The sequence below is a fragment of the Arachis hypogaea genome, chromosome 19, assembly GCF_003086295.3.
Source record: "Arachis hypogaea cultivar Tifrunner chromosome 19, arahy.Tifrunner.gnm2.J5K5, whole genome shotgun sequence".
In the NCBI taxonomy this organism is placed as follows: domain Eukaryota; kingdom Viridiplantae; phylum Streptophyta; class Magnoliopsida; order Fabales; family Fabaceae; genus Arachis; species Arachis hypogaea.
This window is the reverse complement of record NC_092054.1, coordinates 15897692-15924369: the sequence shown is the minus strand read 5'-3', so window position 1 is coordinate 15924369 and position 26678 is coordinate 15897692. Positions and strand designations below refer to the sequence as shown.

At 37.1% G+C, this 26678-nt stretch overlaps 2 protein-coding genes across 2 annotated transcripts; both read left to right on the top strand.

Annotated features, from left to right (window-relative positions):
- The first annotated feature begins 8821 nt into the window (after window positions 1-8821).
- On the top strand, window positions 8822-10498 carry LOC112777986 (uncharacterized). Its single transcript, XM_025822362.1, has one exon. It carries the CDS (start codon window positions 8822-8824, stop codon window positions 10496-10498), a length of 1677 nt encoding a protein of 558 aa, XP_025678147.1.
- A 9674-nt stretch (window positions 10499-20172) lies between these two features.
- On the top strand, window positions 20173-26643 carry LOC112775104 (xyloglucan endotransglucosylase/hydrolase protein 2). Its single transcript, XM_025818573.3, has 4 exons — window positions 20173-20408; window positions 23998-24098; window positions 24308-24501; window positions 26091-26643. Exons 1-4 carry the CDS (start codon window positions 20234-20236, stop codon window positions 26479-26481), a joined length of 861 nt encoding a protein of 286 aa, XP_025674358.1. The 5' UTR covers window positions 20173-20233; the 3' UTR covers window positions 26482-26643.
- The last annotated feature ends 35 nt before the right edge of the window (window positions 26644-26678 follow it).

Here is a 26678-nt window from a genome sequence, read left to right as displayed (position 1 = left end):
ACCTGCTCAGGATGTCTAAAAGCTAAGAAAGCTATAAAAAGTTTGGAATAAGAAAAAGAATCACTAGATTCTAAATATTCCCCAAAGGAATTACTTTGCAGGTATATTTTAGGGACTTTTACTCCAACAGAACAGAGATATACCACTCATGAAAAGGAAACTCTAGCAGCAATTAAATCTCTTAAGAAATGGAAAATTGATTTACTACCCAGAGAATTTACATTAAGGACAGATTCAAGTTACCTAACAGGTTTCATACGATATAATTTAAAAGTTGACTATAATCATGGACGATTAGTAAGATGGCAATTATTTTTGTTACAATATCCAATAAAAATTGAATATATTAAGGGTGACAAAAATGTTATTGCAGATACATTAACAAGAGAATGGAGTTCGTCTACAACGCATTAGATCAAGAAATTCAAAAATATGAGCAAGAACTCGAAAAATACAAGCATTGTCAGCAAATAAGGACACAGATCCAATCCCTCAAGAAGGCCATTGAAACAATGAAATCAACACAACGAGCAAACCATCAGAGTTCAGCCAGCTAAGCATGGTGGACAAATCAGGTAAAGAAAAAATTTCAGAAAATAAAACAATTGCTGAAATTATTAAAAAATCCACCCAAGATAAAAAATATTATGTAATTTATAATGGCCCCATGAAAGGAGTATATGATGCCTGGGAAAAAGCAGCACCATTCACACATCAATCAAGGATAATTCATAAAGGAGGGTTTTTAACACTGGAAGAGACAAAGGAATCCTTCAGGGAATATGAAGCTCTTCATCCAGAGCAAACTCTAAAAAGAGCAGATAAAGCTCCAATTCAAACCCAGAGAACAGGGATAATAAGAAACATTCCTACAAGGGCTGAAATCAAGGAAAAGAAAATGGTATGTAGATCAAATCTCAGAGAAACCCTTAACATAGTCCTGTATTGGACTGAAGAAAAAAGGGCAATTTTGGGATATTATCCTATTGCCAAGGAACAGCTAATAAAGCTGGTTATATTTCCAAATGCTTCCCCATCTGACACCTATCAGTTTTTTCAGTATGGATTAATTGATACAATTTTAATTTTTAATGACCTAAAAATTATTAGTGAGTTTCCTGCAGGATTCGTTGATGCAGTGAAGAGATTTAAAAATATGATTGACAATGTAAATCCAAGGGATATATCCCTAAAATTTACAAACAGTCAACCTATTTTTAATGAAGAAGAAGAATGCTTGGTTCCAGCACACCAAGTAATATTCATGTCCGTCTTCCCAGGAAATTTTCAACCAATTGATCAGATTCAAGATTTAACAATTTACAGTCATGAAGGAAGGCTAGTCAGCACATTAGCAAGGGTCTTTGAAAGAACTCAAAAAATAACGAAGGAATCTCACACAAGGATTAATTATAAAAGTAGAAATACTCTGCTTGTGTCCAGTAAAAGAAATGAAATTGAAGAAAGAGAGATGAGACTCTTGAATCAGCATTCTACAACTTATTTGGACTTTTAGAAAAGCTCCCTGAAGGGATAAAGAAGAATCTCTGCTATTTGATAAAAGACAGAGAAGACCACAAGTGCCAGCTATGTGCCTCAGAGATATCTGAAGAAAGCAATAATGAAACGGAATCAACTCACATGATGAAGGAAGAAGACAATGCATCTGAGGGTCACATGATAAAAGAGGAAGACAGTGCATCTGAAGCATCTCTCAACATTATTGCATAGTGACGTAAGCACTTAGGTCATAGAGCACCAACAATGTAGCTGGTGCAAGAGAACAAACAATGACGTAAGCAATGACGTCATAAGAAGGGTAAGGATGGAAATTGTCCATCAAACCCAACTATTATAAATAGTTTGCTTAGGCAATTGTAGAAAGCATCAGACAATAGGAAGCAGGAGGCTAAGAGTACTCATATGCTAGGAGAGTAAGGAGGAAGCTGCCGAGGCGATTCTATAGTCTGAGGAAGAATTCCCTTAGGGAAAAATAGTTCTAAACTCCCCTCTGGAGTTAGTATCTATAATCTCCCCTCTGGAGATAAAAACCCCTTATGTAAAATATACTAAATAAAGGAAGTTGTTCTCCAGAAAGGTACATCTTCATTCTAGTCTTTCAATTATGAATTATTTAGAAAATTTAGAATTAACAGAAGAATCTGATTATTATAGATTAACTGCTTTATTAGATAATGAAAAGCAGGCTATTCTAAAAACATAATTAAATCTCAAATCAAATGAAAATTTTAATAAACAAAATCTTTTAAAAGAAGTTTTTAATAGAAAAAATATAATATACTATGGAAAAATTCAACTTGAAGCTCCTATAAAGATAAAATCTGCCAATGGAGAACTTGAAATAGCTAACAGATTGAGAAAATTAAGGATCAACAAAAAAGATCTAAAATTGGATGGATTCATATTAGTACTATACAAGTCTTAATCAAATCTACATATATGAAAGGAATTAATTCACCAATAAATTTAGCAATCTGTGACAAAAGAATTACTGATGACCCAATAGATCAAATAATTGGAATTGTTCATGGAAATTTGGCAAATGTAAATGTTAAATTTAATGCCCATCTTGGATATGCTATACCTTTATCAACTGAAAATCTTGGAAGATCTATAAGTTTGGCTTATAAATTTCATAGAAAGAATCTAATGGAACAAGATGATGAACCATTTTCAATTACATATGCAATAAATTATGCTTTAACAAATAGCCATCATAGTATAATATTTAAAAATAGAGAAAGAATTTATGTCGATGAATTATTTCAGAAAATTGTAAAAACAGAAATACCAAAATATAAAGCTATTGAAAACTCAGTTCTATTATTAAAAGAACCATCAGGAAAATTGGTTTCATCAAATTTTCAAATAAGAGAATCTAAAATTAATAGCCCTTTAAGTTTATTTAAGTTAAAGATTAAAGAAGAAAATTTTGAAATAAAAGAATTAACAAAAAAGGTCGAAAAATTAAATGAAACCCTAAATACTAAATTATGACAATAAATAAAGAAGAAATATATGTAACTTATCAAGATAAGAAACAAGAGCTCTTTGAAAGAGAAAATCGTTTGAATTATTTGCAATTTTCTGAAATAAATCAAAGAGCATTTGAAGCTCTAAAAATAATCTATGACAAGTTAAAAAGAGAAGTTGAAGAGCTAGAAAAATTAATAGAATCTCTAGAAAATAGTGATGAAGCGATGATAGAATTTGCAGAAATTCTAAAATAAATAATGAAGCATACAAAGATTGAAAGACCAGAAAATAAAATAAAAAGAAAAAGAGAAAAAGAGCGAAAAAATTAAAAAGTAAAATAAAGGAGTATAAAAGGGAATTAAATAATCTTCAGATGGAAATTAATGACCTTATAATAAAAAGGATAGAAATAAGAATAAATATAAACAAGTTGGAGTTAAACTTAAAAAATTTATAAATGCTTGGAAAACCATATTATGACTTAAAAGAATTAAAGCTGTTGAAAGAAAAAATGGAGAATGAGGTTGAAAAATTAAAAAGATATTTAAAAACAACAGAAAGTGTAGAAATAAAAGAAGTTTTTGAAGATTTGAGAAATTATATTAAAGAAAAAGACAAACAGATAAAAGATTTTATATACAATAATCCATGCAAAAAAGAATATTATAAACTAAAACAAGATTGAAAAACTATGAAATCAGAATTATAGTAATAGTAGAAATGGTCAACATTTTTTATAATTTGCAAATTATTTCAAATCTATATAAATTATAAACTTATTCGAAGTAAAATATGAAGAGTAAAATTGGTATCAGAGCCAAGTTAACGATTAAGGGTAACACTTTCTCTTTAAGCAACACTTTTAGTGATACGCTTTTAAATCAATAAACAACCAAATAAAAACAAAAAATCTGTAAATCTGTACCAAAACACATCTGTACACTAGATGGACCCTTTTTTAAAACATATTTTATCATTCAAATTCAAATGAGATGCTTCATAATTATTTTGTTTGTATTACCAATGTCCAATGAGATAAAATCAGATTTTACAGTATATTTAGATAAATTTAGAAAATAAAAACCAATTTAAAAAATATTAATATTATTTTTATTTTACAATCTAATTTAATTTTATTAAATTAATTATAATTTATATTGTATCAATTTAAATTTATTTTAATACAGTTCAATTTTAAATTTCTATTGGATTTTAAATGTATTTGCAAACAGATCCCTAAGTCGGTTGACCGTAGGAAATTTCCCTGTGTATCTAAACTTGAAGTATGCTACATTGATGAGTTTTTTGTTTTTTCAAGTATACATGATGAACTCTCGTGGTTTCCATCCACTTCCATTATCACTTCACTTGTGCCTTTTAAAAATTATTAAGGATTTCTTTTCTTTTGTCTCTCTCTCCTTTTTTGCAAATACAATTGGCAAGATGGGTTCATCAACAAAGTCCTTCTATATTAGTTGTACAAATAGGATTCATCAATAGAGATAAATGATTTGCAAACTTAAATGCCTTTACACTGGTTACATCATTAAGGTAGCGTTTGGTAGAGAGACAAAGACTGAAAGACTGAAACTGAGAGATAGAGAATAAAAGACAGAGACCGAAATAAATTTCAGTATTCTGTTTGGTGTAAAGTGAGAGACAGAAATTGAAATAAGAATAAAACTCTAATTTAATTTGCACAAAGGATAAAATTAAAATTAATTAATTGAAATGAGGGTATTTTAAGTATAAAATGTTATTAAAATTTCAGTCTCCATCTCTAAAAATTTCAGTACCATGTGTCCCTACTTTTTGAAAGTACTGAAATACTGAAATTTTAGGGACAGAGACAGAAATTTTAGTACCAGTCTCTAAACCAACAAATATGATACTGTGTTTCAGTCTACCAAACTCTGTCCCAGTACCTCAAAACAAATGCTACCTAAAGCCTCCATTGCAATACGGTTGAGTGGCTAATTGCACTCATATACCTCGTACCAAAATGACTTGGTACATAATTTATCTAGGGATGGCGACAGTCGGTATCGGGTGCGGGTACTCTTGTTTCACTCCATTCCTATTTATAAAACAATAAAGTTTTTGTTACGGATCTGGCCCACGGATCCATGACCCGGGATTAAACCAAATCCGGTTACCCGGGTCCTACCCGCCTCGCTCTTCTAGAGGGCCCGAAGCCGGCTCTCTAGAATTCCCAACCGACTTTCGAATTCAAACATCTCCCTTATCTTAGTCAAACAAGATAAGATAAGACAACTACCATCACCTATAAATAAGGGACCCAAGTCCCCACAGGTATTCACTGATTCCTCAGACCTTATACCTCTCAGATCCATTCTGACTTGAGCGTCGGAGTGTCTTTGCAGGTACCTCCCCCCATTGCTCCAGTCAAGCGATCCGGTATCCGCCTCAACCCGCAAGTTCCCGATCCATCCCTTAACCCGTACCAGAGACATCTTGTACATTGGTGCCGTCTGTGGGGATACTTGCGCCGACCAAACCGGAATGGGGGACATACTCGAAGAAGACTCCTCAAGCTGGGACGACTCACGAACAAAGAATCCGACCTCAGAACACCAGGAGGTCGCAAATCAAGGAAGGATAGCAAGTACCGTCCACCATGCACAGGATAAGGAAAATGATCACGTCGTGACAGAAACGCGACACCCCGAGAAAACGGGGGACAAAGCGGCACAAATCATCCAAGATCTCTGCCTCCGAGTCCAGGAACTCGAAGGCAGATTGGCCGCCAAAGGAAAATACAATAATGAACACGAAAGCCATGCAACTTCCAGATCAAAATCTCGCCACGGCAGATCGTCAACCTGGCGACACGATAGGAGAGACGATCACAGTACCTCGCGCAACCACAGGTGAGAAAAATCGCCAGAACGGCGATACAGCAAAAGGCACAACCGCAGCGCTTCCCGAGATCTGAGTCATCAGCACGACTCGGACGAAGATCGGCGACTCCGAGAAACCAAGCGCACAAGAAACGACCACACAATAATGGGAGCCACACCTTTCACGGAAAGGATTTTGAGAGCAAAGCTCCCCAAAGGTTTCGATAAACCCACTGACATGAAGTACGACGGAACTAAAGACCCCCAAGAACATCTAACGGCCTTTGAGGCTAGGATGAACCTAGAAGGAGCGGTCGACGCAGTCTGATGCAGGGCCTTCCCGGTAACCCTAGCCGGGCCAGCAATCAAATGGTTCAACGCCCTCCCAAACGGATCCATAGCTGGTTTTCATGACATCACACGAAAATTCATGGCCCAATTCACAACCAGAATCGCTAAAGCTAAACACCCCATCAGCTTGCTAGGGGTCACACAAAAACAGGACGAATCTACAAGGAAATACCTCGATCGCTTCATCGACGAATGCCTAACGGTCGACGGGCTCACGGATTCGGTCGCAAGCCTCTGCTTAACCAACGGGCTCATGAACGAAGACTTTCACAAACACCTCACTACCAAACTCGTGTGGACCATGCACGAGATCCAAAACGTCGCAAAAGAATACATAAATGACGAAGAGGTCAGCCAGGTCATTGCTGCCAATAAGCGGCAACACATCCCCACCCAATACGGCAACCCGACACCACGACATAACCCACCACCAAGAGAAATCAAAGGGACCACCCCAAACTAACAAACACAAACCGATCACCAAGAATCAGCAAATTCTCTAATTACACGCCCCTGACAGCACCAATTACCGAGATATACCACCAGATTGCGGATCGAGGCATCATCCCGAAAGCCCGACAACTCAAAGAAAGAACGGGCAGCAACAAAATCATTTACTGCGACTACCACCGAGGTTACGGGCACAGAACACAAGACTGTTTCGACCTTAAAGATGCCCTCGAACAAGCCATAAGAGACGGCAAGCTCCCAGAGTTCGCCAAAATCATCAGAGAACCAAAACGTGCAGAAAGAGACAGGTCGCCGGAAAGAGAAGGGCGCAACCCAAGAGCGCAAAAACAACCCCCTAGGGAAAGCTCAGAGGAAGACCTAACCATCATAGTAAACGTTATCACAGGCAAAGACATATCGGGCAAGTCAAAATCAACACTAAGAAAAGATCTCAAAGTCATGGCTGTCAGAAACCAAACCCCTACCACCCTGGCCGACAATACGATAACCATCCTACCCGAGGATTGTCAGCATGGCACCTCAGCTGAAGACGCCCCTTTCGTCATCTCAGCAAGGATCGGAACAGGACTAGTACGAAGGATACTGGTGGACACCGGTGCAGACTCAAATATCCTTTTCCGAGGAGCCTTCGACAAGCTCGGACTCCATAACGACAACCTCCAAACACACCGCAACGGTGTCACGGGACTCGGAGATAACTTCCTTAAACCAGACGGCTCGATCACCCTCCCCATCACCATAGGGACTGGCAACCAAAGGAAGACAATCCTATCCGAATTCGTGGTCCTCAAAGACTCCACAGCCTACAACGTCATTCTCGGAAGAAAAACAATCAATGACTTTTCCGCCGTCATCTTTACCAAATACCTCCTCATGAAGTTCACAACCGACGACGGCTCCATCGGCACTATCCACGGAGACAGAGAGGTCGCAGCAGAGTGCGACAACACCAGCCTAGCCCTACGGAAGAAATCCCGAGATGCGACCGGAATATTCCTAGTCGACCTGGACGCCCGACAAGACGGCCAACCTAGGCCAGAGCCAGAAGGCGACATGGAAAAACTACAAATAGGGCCAACCAAAGAGGAATACACCTTCATCAACAGGAACCTCCCATATGATCTTAAAGAGGATTTTTCCCAACTCCTGAAGCAAAATAGAGACCTATTCGCATTCACACCAGCCGTCATGCCGGGAATAAAGCCCGACCTAATGTCCCACCGGTTAGCCGTGGACCCCAAAGCTAAACCCGTAGCACAAAGGAGACGAAAAATGTCACCAGACCGAGCCGCTGAGGTCAAGAAGCAAGTCAAAGCCCTATTCGAAGCCAACTTCATCAGGGAACTCCCCTACACGACCTGGCTAGCCAACGTCATACTGGTGAAAAAATCTAACGGGAAATGGCGAATGTGCGTCGACTACACGGACCTCAATAAAGCCTGTCCAAAAGACGCCTTTCCCCTACCAAACATCGACGGATTAGTAGATGCCGCATCCGGCCATCGATACCTCAGTTTCATGGACGCATACTCCGTCTACAACCAGATATCGATGCACCGACCTGACGAAGAAAAAACAGCATTCATCACCCTAGAAGGGACATATTGTTACACGGTAATGCCGGAGCCACTTACCAAAGACTCGTCAACAAGATATTCCAGAATCTGTCCGGAAGCAAACTAGAAGTCTACATAGATGACATGCTCGCCAAGACTGAGTCAGGCGAACAGCTCGTCAGCGACCTTAACCTCATAATGAACACCCTACGGAAACACCAGATGCGACTCAATCCAACAAAATGTGCCTTCGGAATGGAGGCGGGAAAGTTCCTCGGCTTTATGATCACACAACGCGGAGTCGAAGCCAACCCGGAAAAATGTCGTGCCATCCACGAAATGACAAACCCTAAAAACCTTAACGACATCCAAAAGCTCACCGGACGGCTCACAGCGTTATCCCGCTTTCTCGGAGCATCGGCACAAAAAGCAATCCCCTTCTTTAAGTTAATGAAAAAGGGGGCCCCTTTCAACTGGGAAGCAAAATGCAAAGAAGCATTCTAACACTTCAAAAGAGTCCTAGCAGAACCACCGGTCCTCGCTAAACCCCAGACAGGAGAAACCCTGTACCTATACCTCTCCAAAATGGAAGAAGCGCTCGCAGCGGCGCTCATCCGCGAAAACGAGAGAAAGGAACAAGAACCTATCTACTTCATAAGCAAAGTCCTACAAGACACGGAAACTCGCTACTCCCGCCTGGAAAAGCTAGCCTTCACACTCCTCACGGCCTTCCGACGTTTGCAGCAATACTTTCAGGCCCACCCCATAACTGTTCGAACCGACCAAGCGGTCAAACAGGTGCTACAGAAACCCGACCTAGCGGGAAGAATGCTAGCATCGTCCATCGAACTATCTCAGTTCCAAATCAAGTTCGAACCCTGGTACGCAATCAAAGCACAGGCCATGGCCGACTTTATCGCTGAGATGACCCCAGGAAACTCCACCCCCGAATCATGGAAACTACATGTTGACGGCTCATCGAACGTCACCTCCGGAGGTGCCGGAGTCATTCTCGAGAGTCAGAACGGGGTCGTAATCGAACAGTCAGTACGATACGAATTTCCAGTTTTAAATAATCAAGCGGAATATGAGGCCCTCCTGGCAGGCCTAGCCCTGGCCAAAGAAGTCAGAGCAAAGACCATAGAAATAAATACCGATTCGCTAGTAGTCAGTTCCCAAATCAACGGAGACTACCAAACGCGAGACCCCCTGCTCCAACAATACCTTGCCAAGGTGAACAAACTAAAGGAAGAATTCAATCAAATCACCATACGGCACGTTCCCAAAGAACGAAATGCCAGAGCAGACCTCCTCTCCAAGCTAGCCAGCACCAAACCAGGACACGACAACAAATCGCTAATTCAGGAAGTCATTAAAACACCGTCCATATCAACAACGGCTAACACTCACCTGACACTCTCCAACCAAGGATCATGGACCTACCCTATCCTACAATACCTCCTCGACGGAACACTACCTGAAGACCCCAAAGAGGAAAAACGGACAAAGAGGGAAGCCGCCAACTACACGGTCGTCGCAGGACAACTATACAAACGCGGATTCTCACAACTCCTGCTCAAATGCGTCGAACCCGGGAATACGAAGTACATGCTCCACGAAATCCACGAAGGTTGTTGCAACCACCATATCGGAGGAAAAACCCTTGCCCAAAAAGTCATCCGAGCCGGATACTTCTGGCCCACGGTTATCCGGGACTCCACGCAGTTAGTAAAAAACTGCGATAAATGCCAAAGGCACGCCAACATCCACCAAGCCGCCCCACACCAGCTCAGCATCATATCGGCAGAGCGGCCGTTCGGCACCTGGGGGATCGACCTTGTCGGACCCTTCCCTACGGCACCCAGACAACTCCGATACCTCATCGTCGCCATCGATTACTACACCAAGTGGATCAAGGCCGAACCCCTGGCTTCCATCACGGCAACCCAATGCCGAAAATTTCTCTGGCGACAGATCATCACCCGGTTCGGGATCCCCGAGATCGTCATCTCGGACAACGGAACCCAATTTGCTGACAAAAAGTTTAGAGAATTCCTAAAAGGACTACGCATATCCCACCGCTTCAGCTCGGTAGAACACCTCCAGACAAACGGACAGGTAGAATCCGCAAACAAAGTAATCGTCAAAGGACTCAAGAAATGGCTCGACGAAGCCAAAGGTCTATGGGCCGACGAACTCGGATCGGTCCTATGGTCATACCGAATAACACCCCAAACGACCACAGGAGAAACACCTTTCTGATTAACATACGGCGTGGAGGCCGTCATCCCAGTGGAGATCGGAGACCCAAGCCCCAGAAAAACGGTCGGAAGCAACGACGAGGAAGCAGAACGAGACCTCATCAACGAAGAAAGAAGCACAGCTCATGTCAGAGAGCTAGCCCTAAAACAAAGAATCAGCTTAAGATACAACCATGGCGTCATCAAACGAGAATTCGCACCCGACGACCTCGTCCTACGATGAAATGACATCGGAGCCCCGACCCCAGGGGAAGGGAAACTCACCCCCAATTGGGAAGGACCATACCGAATCAAAGCCACAATCGGAAAGGGAGTATACAAGCTCGAGCGACTCAACGGCGATGAAATCCCGAGGACGTGGAACGCCGCCAACTTGCGGCGCTACTACACTTAGACCGACCTCCCTAGGTCTCCCCATATTTCTCTTATTTTATGTCTTTCCTTTACCTACCTTCCCCCTTACAATTTTTAGATTTTAAATTTTAAAATTCGCTTTAAGTGTCAATTTCGGGTACTCTTTTCCGCCATAGACGGAGGGTTTTAACGAGGCCTAACCATCAATAAAATTCCATTAAACTATTTTCTATCTTCTTCTTATGTCCCAAATACGGAACACGTACACGATCGCAAACGAGGGACCGATCACCCCCCGGGCCCAAAATACGGATATCCACGAAAAACCGACCTCACGACAGTCCCCTCATCCCAAACAAAGGGAACATATAAACAAAAACAGAACAGCTTAAAATGGAATACACAAAAAGAGGCCCGAACGGCCCAAAAGTCATTCACCGAAGTCCAAAAAACTACGAATCCACGGTTACACGGCCCATGGCCAACCAAACATCCAAAATAAAATAGTTTAAAACAAACTAAAATAGCAAGTTACAATTAAGCTATTCAAGATCAACAATCTGGCCATCATGAACGGACTTGAAAGCTCCCATCACGGACACATCCACACCCGGAGCCAGCATCGACGCTTGAGCCCTCATCATCTCCTCGGTAGCAGCAACAACTTCATTCACATCGGCAAGCAACACAGCTTTTTCCTCTTTTAAAACCACGGCCTCCGCTTTCAAGCCGACCACCTCATCCTTCAATGTACCGACATCAGCCAAGAGCACGGCCACCCGAGACTCAGCATCCGAAGCCTTCCTCTGCTCTTCTCCAAGTTGAGACAAAAGAGAAGTCTCAACCTCGGAAAGGCAAAGGATCTCGGTGCCAGACTCCTCGGATAACTTCACTGCCCGCTCCCTCGCTGACTCGGCATCAACAAGTAACAACTTCAACCTCGCCACCTCGGCCTGAGATTGACGAAATTTCTTATCCAAAAGGCCCACCTGAGCCATCACAGGCTCGGCCCTCCGAACAATCACGGCGGAGCGAAGAAGAGACCGATAAAGGGACTTAGCCTGAAAAGTCACATCACACTCACGAAAGAAATCTTCCTTGCCCGGCATGAGGAACTCGTCGATAAAGGCAGGAGCATCAAAACGGTGATCCATCACTGACGGAACCGCGCCCTCCCCCTCCACCAGATTCTCGCTCTCAACATCCTCCGACCTCTTCTGTTTCCGAGACGCACCCTCTAGCGACACCACAACAACATCATCATCAGCCTCCACACCCGACCCGACCCCTCGGTACCACCTTCAGTCAACACGAGATCCTCAGAAACGGTTCTCGTACCATCAGTAGGTCGCGAGCTCGGAGTGGAAGGAGTACCACCAGAAGAAGTGCCTTGAGACAATTGAGCCTTCAAATGGGCAAGAGTCGTCAAACCTCCAGCCATCTCAACTACGAAATAATAAGAAGCATAAGTACCAAACTCGGAACCTCCAAAAAAAAAATCACACACCAACAAAAGCCCGACAAGCAACCGGGTCCCCCATCATATCTCTAGGGTTCAGAGGGCGCTCCCCAAACAACTGCCACAACACGAGGGCAACATCCCGCTCTTCCGCAGACAAAAACTCCTGCGACACCCGAGTAAGAACAGACGGCCCCGCCCTAAAATTCCAGTACGTGGGGAACCGCCTCTCACCCTCCAAAGTCAACCAGAACGGATGATGCCCCTCGCAAGACGAACTTTAAAATATCCACTCTTAAACCCGTGGAAAGAATCTTCATACAACCCGAAAACCCGGCGATGAGGCTGAGCCCTAAAAGACATATACCCCTCCTTGTGCTTTCCCTCCTTAGTCGGAAGGGTACACAAAAAAAAGAAAAGAAAAGCGTTCACCGAGGCAGGAAGCTCCAGAAATTCGCAAACAAGCTCAAAAGACCGTATCGCTGCCCAGCTATTCGGATGCAGTTGGGACGGCGCCACGGAACACCGGCTCAACAACTGTTGAGCGAACGGGGAAAAGGGGAGCCTAACACCGAGTCGGGTAAACATCGCCTCGTACACCCACATCCAGTCTGGAACGGTCAAGGAGTCGAGGTTGGTATAGCAAACCCTCTCGTCAACCCCAGAGAGTGAAAGCTCGTAGTGGCGTTCGGCGTCGTCACCCCCACAAACAGCCCCCTGATCACGGAGCCACTGGAGGTCCGCCTCCATCATTCGCGATGGCGTCCCCCATACATCACTAGTAACCCAAGAAAAAAGATCGGGGACACCCCCGCAGGGGCCACCGGAGCCCTCACACCCTCAGTTCTTCGACGAGCCATACCTAAAACAGCGATGAGCACCACCGTCAGCCAAACCTCGCGGCAGAAAATGGTGGAGGAAACTAAATAGACACCACTACACCCTACCAACGACACAGTGGCGCTCATCCCCTTATAAAACCCACTACCCCAGGAAAACGTTGCCACCAAACAAAACCATCATACAGAGACAATTCCAATCTACGCTAAACAGGAACAAAAAACGTCTAATGCAAAGGAAAGCAAAACAAAAAACAGACAGAGAGCAGGAAGAAAATAAGAATACCAACCTGATAATGCAGAAACAGTAGAAGCCTGGAAAGAAAACTGAAGCTCAACCCCAAAGAGACCAAAAAACGCCACAGAGAAAAGAAAATTTTCTTCAAAAGAGAGAGCGAAAGTGAAGCAAAATGAAACAAGGAAGAAAGCCAAAACGGTTTTCAAAAGGGGCAGCAAAAGACACAAATAGCCCTAAATAATAAAGGCGCGTAGGGGCAATAAAGGAAAAAACCCCCTCGCATTAAATGCTCCCTTGGGAAAAAGGAAACAATAAAAGTAAGCCTCGAAGAACGCAACAGACGCTTCGAACACGGAAGGATCGCGTCGAACCAGAACGGACAAAACTTTGGCACGACGATCAAAGCCGGGTCCGAGACACCGACTTCCCCTCTAAAAAGCCAAACGGCTACCGGAGAAGAACTAAAAGACCCAGCTCATGGTCAAAACCACACCTCCCAGCGACAGACCGACCCTGCTCGTTCTCCTGCTGCGGGAGCAACTGTTACGGATCTGGCCCACGGATCCATGACACGGGATTAAACCAAACCCGGTTACTCGGGTCCTACCCGCCTCGCTCTTCCAGAGGGCCCGAAGCCGGCTCTCTAGAATTTCCAACCGACTTTCGAATTCAAACATCTCCCTTATCTTAGTCAAACAAGATAAGATAAGACAACTACCATCACCTATAAATAAGGGACGCAAGTCCCCCCAGGTATTCACTGATTTCTCAGACCTTATACCTCTCAGATCCATTCTGACTTGAGCGTCAGAGTGTCTTTGCAGGTACCTCCCCCCATTGCTCCAATCAAGCGATCCGGTATCCGCCTCAACCCACAAGTTCCCGATCCATCCCTTAACCCGTACCAGAGACATCTTGTACAATTTTATATAGAAGTTTTTTAACCAATCAAATCCAATTAAGTTGCTATACCTTAATTCAACTTCATGCGGCACTCTGCTTTTTCTATGTGAATTTCATTTTTTTTTCAAATTTTCTCAGATTCACCCCTATCATGCACGTTTTCTTCCTTCTCCTTTTTCGTCATTTTTCTCTTTTGTTATCGTCATCACTACTATCTCCTCCTCCTCCTCCTCCTCCATCACCATCATCATCGTTATTATAGTTATCATGTTTTCTCTTCATCGTCGTTCTTTTATTGCAGCTATTGTTGCTGCATTTTTTCTTCTCCTCTTCCTAGTGATTTTGCAGTGTTTCTTCTTCTTTTTATTTGATTTTTTTCTATTCTTGTTAAGAGAATAAAACAAAAAAAAAATCATGAGAAGATAAAACAAAAAAAATAAACAAGAAAAGAAGAAGATGATAATGATGAAGAAGAATGAGGAGGAGGAATTTGCTTGTGCCTAGTTATTATTAATTAATTTTGGTGCATTCTGGATTTAAACAAAAGTGTACTTGGTATGTGTTTGTTTTGAATTGAGTTTGTTTGTGTCATTATCGTTAAATAATTTTGGTATATTTTGAATTTAAATAAGATGCACTTAGTCTGTGCTTGTTTTGAACCGAGTATGTTTGTGTATTGTAATTTCGGTGTATTTTGGATTTAATATCGGTACATTCTAGTTCGAGCTGGTTTTAAATTGAGTTTATTTATGTGTCTTTACTCTTTATCATTAAGGAATTTCGGTGCATTTTGAATTTAAATAATGTGCACATAATTTAAATCTCTTCTTCCTCCTCTTTCTTATCTTCTGCTTCATCTTCTCTTTTTTCATCTTTTTTTTCCTTCATCTTCTCCTTTTTATTTTATTTTTTTATAATTATTCTTGTTTTACTTTATTGAGAAGAATAAAACCAAGAAAAAAGAATAAATTTCGGTCCATTTTTGCTAAAAATTCAATACAATAAATGTGAACCTACATTCATTCAATTAAATAAAATTACAATACAGTACAAATATATTCATTCAAGTCTAATATGACTATATGAGAAGCAATGCTACTAAAAAAAGAAGTAAGAGTAACAAAAAAAAGAAAAAAAAGAAAAACAAGAAGGAAGAATAAAAAGAAGAAAAAAAATGCACATTAAAGAAGATATTTTTGTCCTTTTGTAACAAAATTTCGGTGCAAAAACTATGATATTTATGTGTTACTGTTAAAAAATTTCGATGTTATCTTTCTGATAAATTCTACACAATTCAAAATTCTTCTTCTTTCTCTTCCTCTTCCTCCTCATCTTGTGCTTCATTTTTTCTTTATTTTCATATTTTTTTTCTTCATCTTTTCCTTCTTTTTTCATTTTTTCATAATTTTTTTGTTTTACTTTTTTAAGAGAAATAAAACCAATAAAAAAATAAAAAAGAAAGAATAAGTGACGGCAATAAAATGAAAAAGAAAAAGAGAAGAAGAAAAAAAAACAAAGTACAACAACATAACAGTAGCACTAATAGAAGAAAAAGGAAGAGACACACGAAGATATATGGCAAAGGATTAGATAGTCCCAGAACGTTTGGATCATTAAATGGTCCTATAACAAAACATATTTTTTAAGTTTTTTAATAATTATTAAATAGTCTTTTTCTAATTTTAATTACAAATTAACCCTATATATTTTATTTAATTATAAAAATTATTTTTTATTTTATAAATTATTATTTTACCATTCATCTATTATGTTTATTAATAATAAAAAATAAAAACAATAACAAATTAGATCTTCCATTGATCATAATAACTTTTTGGCAATCCCAATCGATTAAAAGTTTATCTTTGATCCGTTACATTCGTCAAGGGTTGTGAAATCATGTTTCTTAGAAAATCAATCGATTGGATTAACAAAACAATCGATTGAATTTCGGGTTTCCCAAAACTCAATCGATTATACTTCATGTTATTTGAAAGTTGCAAGGCAGTATAGTTTGCCCAAAAATCAATCGACCCAATCGATTGGTCTTATTACTTTCAGGTTACAACCTATTATATTGTTGATCCACGATACTTGATAGAAGTAAGTTACTGATCGGGATTTGAGAATAATCTAAAAATCTGAGTATATTAATATGAGACACATTCAGCAAAGGCAATCGATTTTTATACATTACACGGTGTGTGATGGGATATTATATTTACATTTTACATTCTAAGAAAGTTCCTTATTTCAAACAAAGGAATCCTTGGTCAATCCTTATATATATCAACAAAATTTAATGGTAAACGTTAGCTGCATAACAAAACCGGAAGTATTTATCCAATATTAGGATTGGCTGCTCGAAGAATGGCCACAAAGCAGGATATCAGAATCGTTCGTTCGTGATTGGTTGGCTACAATGACACGAAAGTAATACACAAGAACACATCCAATTCAATTGTTCTCAAAATGCTTTTTATATTCGAAAGTACTTTACAATAAACATGATTCAGAATCACCAGACCAAGGAAATCTTTGAGACGAGCTCCCTGAATACTATAGTTACATATTCACAAGAGCACAATATTAAAGAGGATATCGCAGAGAGTAACAATCGATATGGTTGCTTAGCATCTTTCAAAAATCTTATACAATTTCTCTAATGAAACTACCTTAATAAAGTTTAAAGACACAAAATATCAATAAACGAAATAGATAATGACAGTAGTCAAATTTCTTTTCTAAAATTGAATTGTACGTTTCTTCACATCACAAAGATCATCTATCAATAATTAGTTCTTGGCTCATTCAACCGATAGGAAAATTAGGCCACACAACAACAATTATAACGTTATATTTTCAATTCTAAAACATGAATTTATCATTAAAAATACAAAACAAAATTATTAACACTAAATAAATATGTTGTTCAGTTAATAAAAAATATCATTGTGTGGCTCTTTAAAATGAAAAAAAGAAAATACTTCTTGTGGTAGTGACCTATGGAGGATGAAATTTGCATGGCGTAAATGCTAACGATGATAATAGATATCATTTATTGAATTATTAAATAAAAAAAGCATGTACATTACCCGAACAAAGGTTCCATCTGTAGCCAGAGATAGGTGGTTTTAGAAAGAGTTTCATGGAAGGAAAAAGCACATGTATTGACCATTCATGCTGTGTCCATGCAGTCTCAGCTTCAGAAAGCAGTTCTTGCTCAACTTTATCATTGATAATATGTATGTAGTTTGGATTGGATGTTGGTGAGATTGGAGAAGAAGAAGAGAGAAGTTTTTTGAATTTAGAGAGAGAAAAGAGGTCAGCAGAAATGGTGTTCTTATGTTTAAAAAGGAAGGGAGGCTGAATACGCATAGTTACCAGGATTAATATATAGCGCGTTTCAAATTTCAATCGATTGGATTATCATACCAATCGATTGGATGCAGATAAAAACTTATTTACATCACATTTCAATCGATTGAATTCTTATACCAATTGATTGAATTGGAATATGCCATTACTCACGTACAAACTTCAAAACATAACCAATCGATTGAATTAATTAAACTCGGATTGCTTTGATGAGTTCAATCGATTGGGTAATATGACCAATCGATTGATTTTTGGGCAAACCATACTGCTTTGCAACTTTCAATCGATTGTTTTGTGATAACCTAAAGTCCAATCGATTGAGTTATGGGAAACCTGAAATTCAATCGATTGTTTTGTTAATCCAATTGATTGATTTTCTAAGAAACACGATTTCACAACCCTCGATGGAAGTAACGGATCAAAAATAAACTTTTAATCGATTGGGATTGCCAAAAAGTTATTACGATCAATGGAAGATCTAATTCGTTATTATTTTTGTTTTTAATTGTTAATAAACATAATAGATGAATGATAAAATAATAAGTTATAAAATAAAAAATAATTTTTATAATTAAATAAAATATATAGGGTTAATTTGTAATTAAAATTAGAAAAAGACTATTTAGCAGTTATTAAAAAACTTAAAAAACATGTTTTGTTATGGGACCATTTAATAGTCCAAATGTTTTGGGACTATCGAATCTGGTGCCAAGATATATATGAACCATTTTTCGTATTTTTTTAGCGCGGCACGCGAAACGTCTGTGAAGCAGGTGTTTTATTTACGTTAGTGAAGTGTGTAATGAAAATGATTTTTGTTAAATTTAGATAAATTTAGTTAGATTTGATTACGAAAAAGACTTAAATATATAACGAGACTGTTTATAAAAATGTCTCACGTTTCTATCATAGATTTTCGTTTAATTGTTTTAGTAAAAATGATAGATATTTGCGAGTATCTATGAGTATTATTTAAAAAAAAATTTAACACAACCCATGATAGCTAATATAATCAATGTCATCCCTCCGGTGGATTCTCCCTAATTGCCCAACAAAATTTGTGTATCTAAACTAAGATTTATTTATTTCTAAAATTAATCTTTAGAAGATTTAACCCGTTTTGTAATGTTTAATACTTTAATAGCATGTAGTGTACATTTTCAATTAAGTTGGGAAAAAGATGACGACTGAAATTGGTTTGGTTATACAATTTAAAAGAATCTTATAAACTTAATTTGATAGCAATAATTATTTTGTTAATTTATTTCCTCTCAAATGTTAACTTAGAGATGTGACCAAAAAGATAAAATTAATGTCACCTTAAATAAATAGGCCATTATTTATAGAAAAATGAAATTTCAAAAGTGAACACTTAATTAAATGGATATCGTAAAATATTATATTCATTTATTTCTTTTTCGGTGTTTCCTCATAAATTTCTTTAAGTAATACATTAACTTGATATGAGAACTAATTAAAATATGTAATTGAGATTAATTTGTCTAAAATTGTTAACAAATTTTATGTGAGATTGATTTCTTTAACAAAATAAAATATTTGAAATTGATTTTTTAACTAAAACTTGTTGAGAACTAACTAAAGTATCTTACTTTTATTGTTGAACGACCTATATATATATATATATATATATATATATATATATATATATATATATTCTACTGTATCTCTCAACCCGGTAGGTCAAGAACTAATCCGCCGCAAAACTAAACTCTATTTAAGAGTTTGCCGCTAGCCAATGAATTGCTGCATGTACAAGACAGGATTCCAACCTCCAACACAAAGTAATGAACTAACTACTAATCTAACCCAACTTTATTTTTGAACTACCTATTTGGTACACATACATACATAGGCTCAAATTTAGACATTTCTTGCGGCTATTCCTCATAGTAATTGGAAATTATTGACTATGCACTTATATTGGGCAGTATATGAAAAACTTGAGGGTCTAAATGTGGCATGATATTTTCATAAGACTAAGCCCAAATTCTGTATAATAAGCTTCCACAATATATAGACATATTTTGATATTCAATGTATTATTCTTTTGAAATACATTGTTTTCCTAACAAACTAAAATTATTGTTTTTGAAGTGCCGCCATATATATGACCCAAAAATATATTTATATGTAGTAGTATAATGATTGACTTGACTTTTTGTATAAATTTATAAAAAATTAATATTATCAACCTTATACATTATCAGGATTTAGATGCTTTAATTTGATCATCACTTGCATTTTAATCAAGAATTTAACAGAAAATTAATGACTATGTGAAGGCACTTGAAGTCTCTACCAGCGTTCCTTCCAAAGCAAGCTAAGCCATCATAATGATGTGGTTTGTTATGGAGAATATTATTGATAAGTCAATAGCTTATTAAGAGGGCAATTATGGGATTCATGGCCTCTTATGCTTTTATATATATATACAGAGGAACTAGGAAAGGCCAATATATTAATATATATTCATAACTAACTAAACATCTATATCTTGAGAGTTTAGGGTCCAAATTAAACCCTAGCTAAGGCAATTCCTTAGATATGAGTTCTTTAATATTTGTTTTTCTTATTATTCTCTACTTTATTGATGGTGTCCTTGCTAGAAGAAGTAGGGAAGTAAGCTTTGATCAAAATTACAAGGTGATATGGGGTGATAATCATGTTGTGTCCTTAAACCAAGGGACAGAAATTCAGCTCTTAATGGATAACTCTTCAGGTTAGTTATTATACTAATAATAAATCATGCATTTTCCTATGCTTTAGTTGCATATGCATCATTTTTTAGTTTAGATTTATTATTATTTACATTTATTTATATAATCCAGTACCTACAAAACATATATAAAATTAATAATATATTGTGATTTTAATCGTAAAATATTCTTTTTTACATATATAATGTGATTTGCATTGAATTTTAGATAAATAAAAACTACATAAAGGTATTAATAAATTCCTTACATAAAATTAACTATTAATTTTGGCCTCTTCATCGAACAGGTCTAATACTCTAACTTCGTTCTTGTTGCTTATTATTTCTTCTCACAAAGGGTAATATATATGAAACTTGCTATTACTTATCTGGTTTCTTTAACTAACGAATTTATTAGGGCGACAATTACTATTATAAACTGCAATTTAAAATACTGCATGCTGACAAATTATTTAATTAAAAAAATTGTTGATGTTAATTGCACTAACTGAAGTATTTTTGCATCTAGGTGTTAATTGCACTAATTGTATCAATTTTCTTATATACTTCAATTTCAATTATGGAGAGTGCTATACTGATTAAGTTCCACTCCTCATTGAAAGTATAATTGGAATTTAACTTTCCAAGCTACAAATTATGATTTAGCTGATGATAGATATCAACATCTTATTTTTAATGGGGAGTTGCTTTCTTTGGAATCAGTCATCAATGAAGTAGAAGTGTGTGTTAACTGTTGGTCTCTTCCTTTGGCGCCTTTTGATTGTTAGCTAGCTTGGCTGAATTGGTCTTTCTATTTTAATTTTCTTTTCGTGGAGGTGTTGTTGCTGTTGTTTTGTTGGGATCTGGTTGTGGCTTTTATTAGGAAGTGTTGTTTTTTTTTTTTGAACCAACAAAAGCTCAACACCATACAGTGGAGCAAAGTCATGTGCTACATAAAGAAATAAAGAAAACAAGACCATAAAGCTTGTCATCGCCTGCACTGCTCTCAACACCCACTAGGATTACTGTCAGTCCATTCTTTGTAGCTCAGAAGCGTTCTCTGTTGTATGAGGTCAACACTTGCCACCGTATTGTTGAAAATTCTACCATTTCGTTCCAACCAGATGTTCCAAATCACTGCAAAGAACCCAGTCAACCACCGCTTCTGTTCTTGTTTACTCGTGTGCAAGCCAGTCCAGCTCTCAAACAGCCCTCTTATGGTACCCGGAATAGCCCACTTCCTACCAACTGACTGCAACCAACAGCACCACACTTGCCATGCTATATCACACGTAAGAAAGAGATGCTGGACAGATTCTATCTCCTTAGCACAAAGCACACAAATATTATCACTGTGATGAATAATGCCTAACTTACTCAACCTGTCTTTGGTGTTAACTCTACCAACAAGTACAAACCAGCCAAAAAGCTCAATCCTTGGAGGCACCACTCCTTTCCACAATGAACTTGTGAAACTATAGCTTGTGATCGCTGCCGGCAGATTCTCCGATTGAAGTACCCGCACAAAAGAATTAGTAGAAAACACACCCTTACTATCAAACTTCCAGACCACATTATCCTCCATACCCTGTGACAGCTTTACTGGCCGTAACCTCTCATGCAGCTGGTGGACAAGTTCCAGCTCCCATTGGAACAGTTCTCTCCTCCATTGGAAATTCCATATCCACTCCAATCCATCCCAAAAACCACAATCCCCTACAACAACTCCTTGTTGGTTGGACACAGAGAAGAGTCTTGGAAACGCCACTTTCAGCGGCCCACCTTGCACCCAATTATCTTCCCAAAACAGGGTACTCCTTCCATTCCCTACTTCCATAGCCAGGCCAGTAACCAATTTATCCCTTATCCGCTGCTCCTGTATGTTTAACTGGCATATGTCCTTCCAAGGCCCGCCTTTCGCCGATATCTTCTGATTTACCAACATGCCATCAGGGCTCAAGTTGTTACAGGAGCATACAATTTTCTTCCATAAGGGGCAATCCTCCTTTGAAAACCGCCACCACCACTTAAACAAGAGTGCTGTGTTCCGAAGCACTGCATCCCCAACCCCCAAACCCCCGGCCTTCTTTGGAGCCTGAACCAATTCCCACTTAACTAATGGGATACCATCCTTTCCATCCTCCTTACCCCACATAAACCTCCTTTGCAATGCAACCAGCTTGTCCGCAACTGCCTTCGACATCTTGTACAGACTTAAGTAATATATTGGTAGGCTATTCAGTACCGACTTAATGAGGATCAGCTTGCCTGCTTTATTCAGTACCTTCACTTTCCACAGGCTCAGCTTTTCTTCCACCTTATCTATGACTGATTTCCAAATCTTCACTAGTCTCGGATTTACACCTAGAGAGATTCCAAAGTATCTAACCGGTAACACAACTTGCTTGCACCCCAGAAGGTCGCACGCCTGATCAACCCACTCATGCTCACAGTTAACTTTATGTTTCCTTTGCCTTGTTGTTTGTCTTGTGTAGTTGTGTTTGTGGGCTACCTGTTGTGTGGTGGCTTGACTTGTAACCTCACCTCCTGTGGGACCTTAGTGAGGATAAAATTATCAAAAAAAAAAAAAACATCTTATTACCAAATATATATATATATATATAATCCATCAATTGATAATTGCAAAACTCAATTGCTCTTTATGTGTTGGTAGTACTTGTTCATTGAACTGATTATTAAGCAAGAGTTCATAATGAAAATTGTCTTTATTAGTACGTCCAAGTCAATAAATTATGATCCCATAGATTATAGACCCACAAGCTAGAACTTTCATAGATTATAGACTCATAAGCTAGAACTTTAACTATACCTTCTCTTTTTCTTTTTCTTTTTTTTTTTGTTATTTACCAAACCATAGTAATTATTCATTACTCAACTGCCTTGCCATTATTTAGGGATATATACAAAGCAATTATATACTTGCATGGTAAGATACCATTACCAATGATATATATAACTAGAAAATAGGTTAAAAAGTACATTGATTTTCTCAAAAGTTTAGATGATACAAACTAAATTACAAACTATTTTTTTTTAATAATGATAGAGGATCATCAAAATTTATTATTTATGGTTAACAATATTTAAAAGTGTTGACTAAAAATATATTATTATTAAACTATTAGACTATAAATTTTGAACTTAATAGATAAAAATGTTGGCAAAAAAAAATTACTAATTTTCTAGTATTATTCCTAAAAATCTTAAACTGATGACTAAAAATATTAATTTTTTTTATCTTCTAACATTACTCTTTTTTTTTTCTAAAATTTAAAATAAATGATACTACACTTAATCTGTCTGTTGCAAAATGTAACTCTAATATGTTCAATATTTTATACAATTATGTATATATAAAATATATATTAAAATATAAAATATACATCACAAATAAATTAACAAAATATATATATATATATATATATGTGTGTGTGTGAGATAATTAATTTAATAGTCAATTTTTAATATGTACATAATATTTTTGTATTTTATGATATACAACATTTTCCTCCTTATGAACATATAGCATTAAGAGAGGCATGTACTAGTAAACTTTTTTGGCTGATTTCAATTTAATTTATCAAACATGAAGGATCTGGCTTTGGATCCAAGAAGAACTATGGCTCTGGATTCTTTCATCTAAGGATCAAAGTACCAGGAGGCGATTCTGCAGGAGTTGTCACAGCCTATTATGTAAGTTCTGTAATTATATTTTCATAATATCATTCTTTATGGGAATTAAAATTCTATGATTTGAGCAATTAACAAAAAAAGTGTAATATCTTACTAATATTTAAATAAATTTTACCAATTCAAAAACAATATTCTACATATTATCTTTGCTTTGACTAAGTGCTAATAATTTTAAGGATATATTACTACACTTACGAGTTGATATGCAGATGACTTCGCAAGGAAGCAGGCATGACGAGTTAGACTTTGAATTCTTGGGTAATAAAAAGGGGAAGCCGTACATATTACAAACCAATGTATTTTCAGAAGGCGAAGGGAACAGAGAGCAAAGGTTACGCCTTTGGTTTGACCCCACACAAGATTTCCACCATTACAGAATTCTTTGGAACCAACATCAAATTGTGTAAGATATAACTCTCTTAATGTATATGAAACTCATATGTCTATGTAAAGTTGATAGTTAAGAATAATTAAATAATAATTTAATTAAATTTATTAAATTATCTAATAATTTTTAAATATAAACTTCACAAAAAAATAACTGCATATAAGTTTTTATTATGTCATCCGTGCTATATGTGAATTTAAAAATTTTTTTGAAGTAAAAAGGTTTGAAAAACATTTTTTTTATTTTTTAATGTATAATTTTTTATTTTAAAAATAATACGACATCATATGTTTTTAACAGAAACTTATCTACAGTTAATTTCACATAGAACTGTTTTTAAATTGCTGACATGTGTTATTATTTAGTTTAATAAAAAATATTCGGTTTATTTTATATAAGTGATTTTTTTGAAAAAAAATTGGATTGAATAGATCAAATAACCATTTTGTAAAAATATTTTTTTTCAATTCTTTTTTCGTACTATCCCTAAACGATAAATTCGGTACATTCTTCTTCATCCTTCTTGACCAAAATTTTTTCTTCAAATTTATCTTTTATTTCTTTTATTTATTTAATTCTCGTGAAATAACATGGATATAGATTGTTTGAGAAGTAAAGTTTAGTATTCAGATAAAAAAAACTCACGCCTTTTTGTCGATCCTTGACCATAAGATGTGAACGGTAAGATCCTCAAAATTGTTGTCCAACGTCCAATTAATCTCATCTTGAATGTCAAATGGTGTGATGAGATAAATAGGGGTGGCAACGGGGCGGTAGGGGCGGATTTTTGCTCTATCCGACCTCGTTCCATCATACAATAACCCGCATAAACCCGCCTCGCTCCTATTCGCGGGTAGTAAATGGTTGAATCCTAACCCGGCTCGCTTCTACTCGCCTCTATAATTATTAAAATCTAATAAATAAAATTAAATTTTAAAATTTATATAACCATTATCACATACATAATATAAATTAAAGTAAAATTTTAAATATGATACAATATTATCAATCATTTTACTAATTATTATATATATATTACACATATTATATATTATATATATACCGAGGTGGGTCGTACCTAAATCCGCCCCGCCCATAAAGCTGTCCCGAGTGGGTAGGGATAGGGTGGATACCCGCGGGTTCAAGTGGTATTGCCATCCTTAGAGATGAACAGTTACATTATGTATTTATTAAATAATTTTCATAATTTATAAAAAATTATTGAATAAAAACAAAAATTAAAAAATACATTTGAAATTAGATTAAGAAATCTTAATAAGAAGAACACTCCCAATTAAAAAATTGAGATTAATTTTGAAAAATTAGAAGAAAATGATTTTTTTTTTCAATTCTAATAATGATTACAAGTGTGATATAACACATGGTAAGCTTATTCTTTAGTGGGACCAGTAATTGCAAAGTTGTTATTACCCTCTAGTTGAATGCACTACACGTTACTTTTATTATATCACTACACGTGTTATCCAGTCATCTATACATATAGATAATGTTTTTCATCTACATGGTAGCACTCATAAAAGACGATGTTTTAAATTAATCGATCACTCTATATACATTATTTAATAATATATGGAATATTGTAGATTTTTTGTGGACAATATCCCCATTAGGGTATTCAAGAACATGAGCAATATTGGAGTTAGGTACCCAACAAAGCCAATGCAAACACAAGCATCTTTGTGGGATGGAGATAGCTGGGCAACAGATGGAGGCAGAACCAAAATAAATTGGAACAGTGCACCTTTCAAAGCATATTTCCAAGGCTTTGATGTTAAAGGCTGCGAAGTTCTTCAAGATTCGTCAGATATTCAACATTGTGCTTCTCATAAGTACCAATGGAATACGCCAAGCTTTTGGCAGCTAGACCCTGTAAGACAAAGACAATATGAAAATGTGAAGACGAGATACATGATCTATGACTATTGTACTGATAGGAAGAGGAATCCCACACCTCCTTTGGAGTGTCAAAATTGAATTATTACAATTAAATTTACAATTTGCGGTTCTTAATAAATAGGGCTGAAATAATTGCTTTATGATTATCTTATTTCCAATTCTTTAATTTTATCAACTATTCATATTGTAATATTCTTGTAATAACAGTTCATCAATTTGAGTATTTTGTTCTTCTTGCACCTTTGAAATTGAGGTCAATGAAATATTTTAGAATA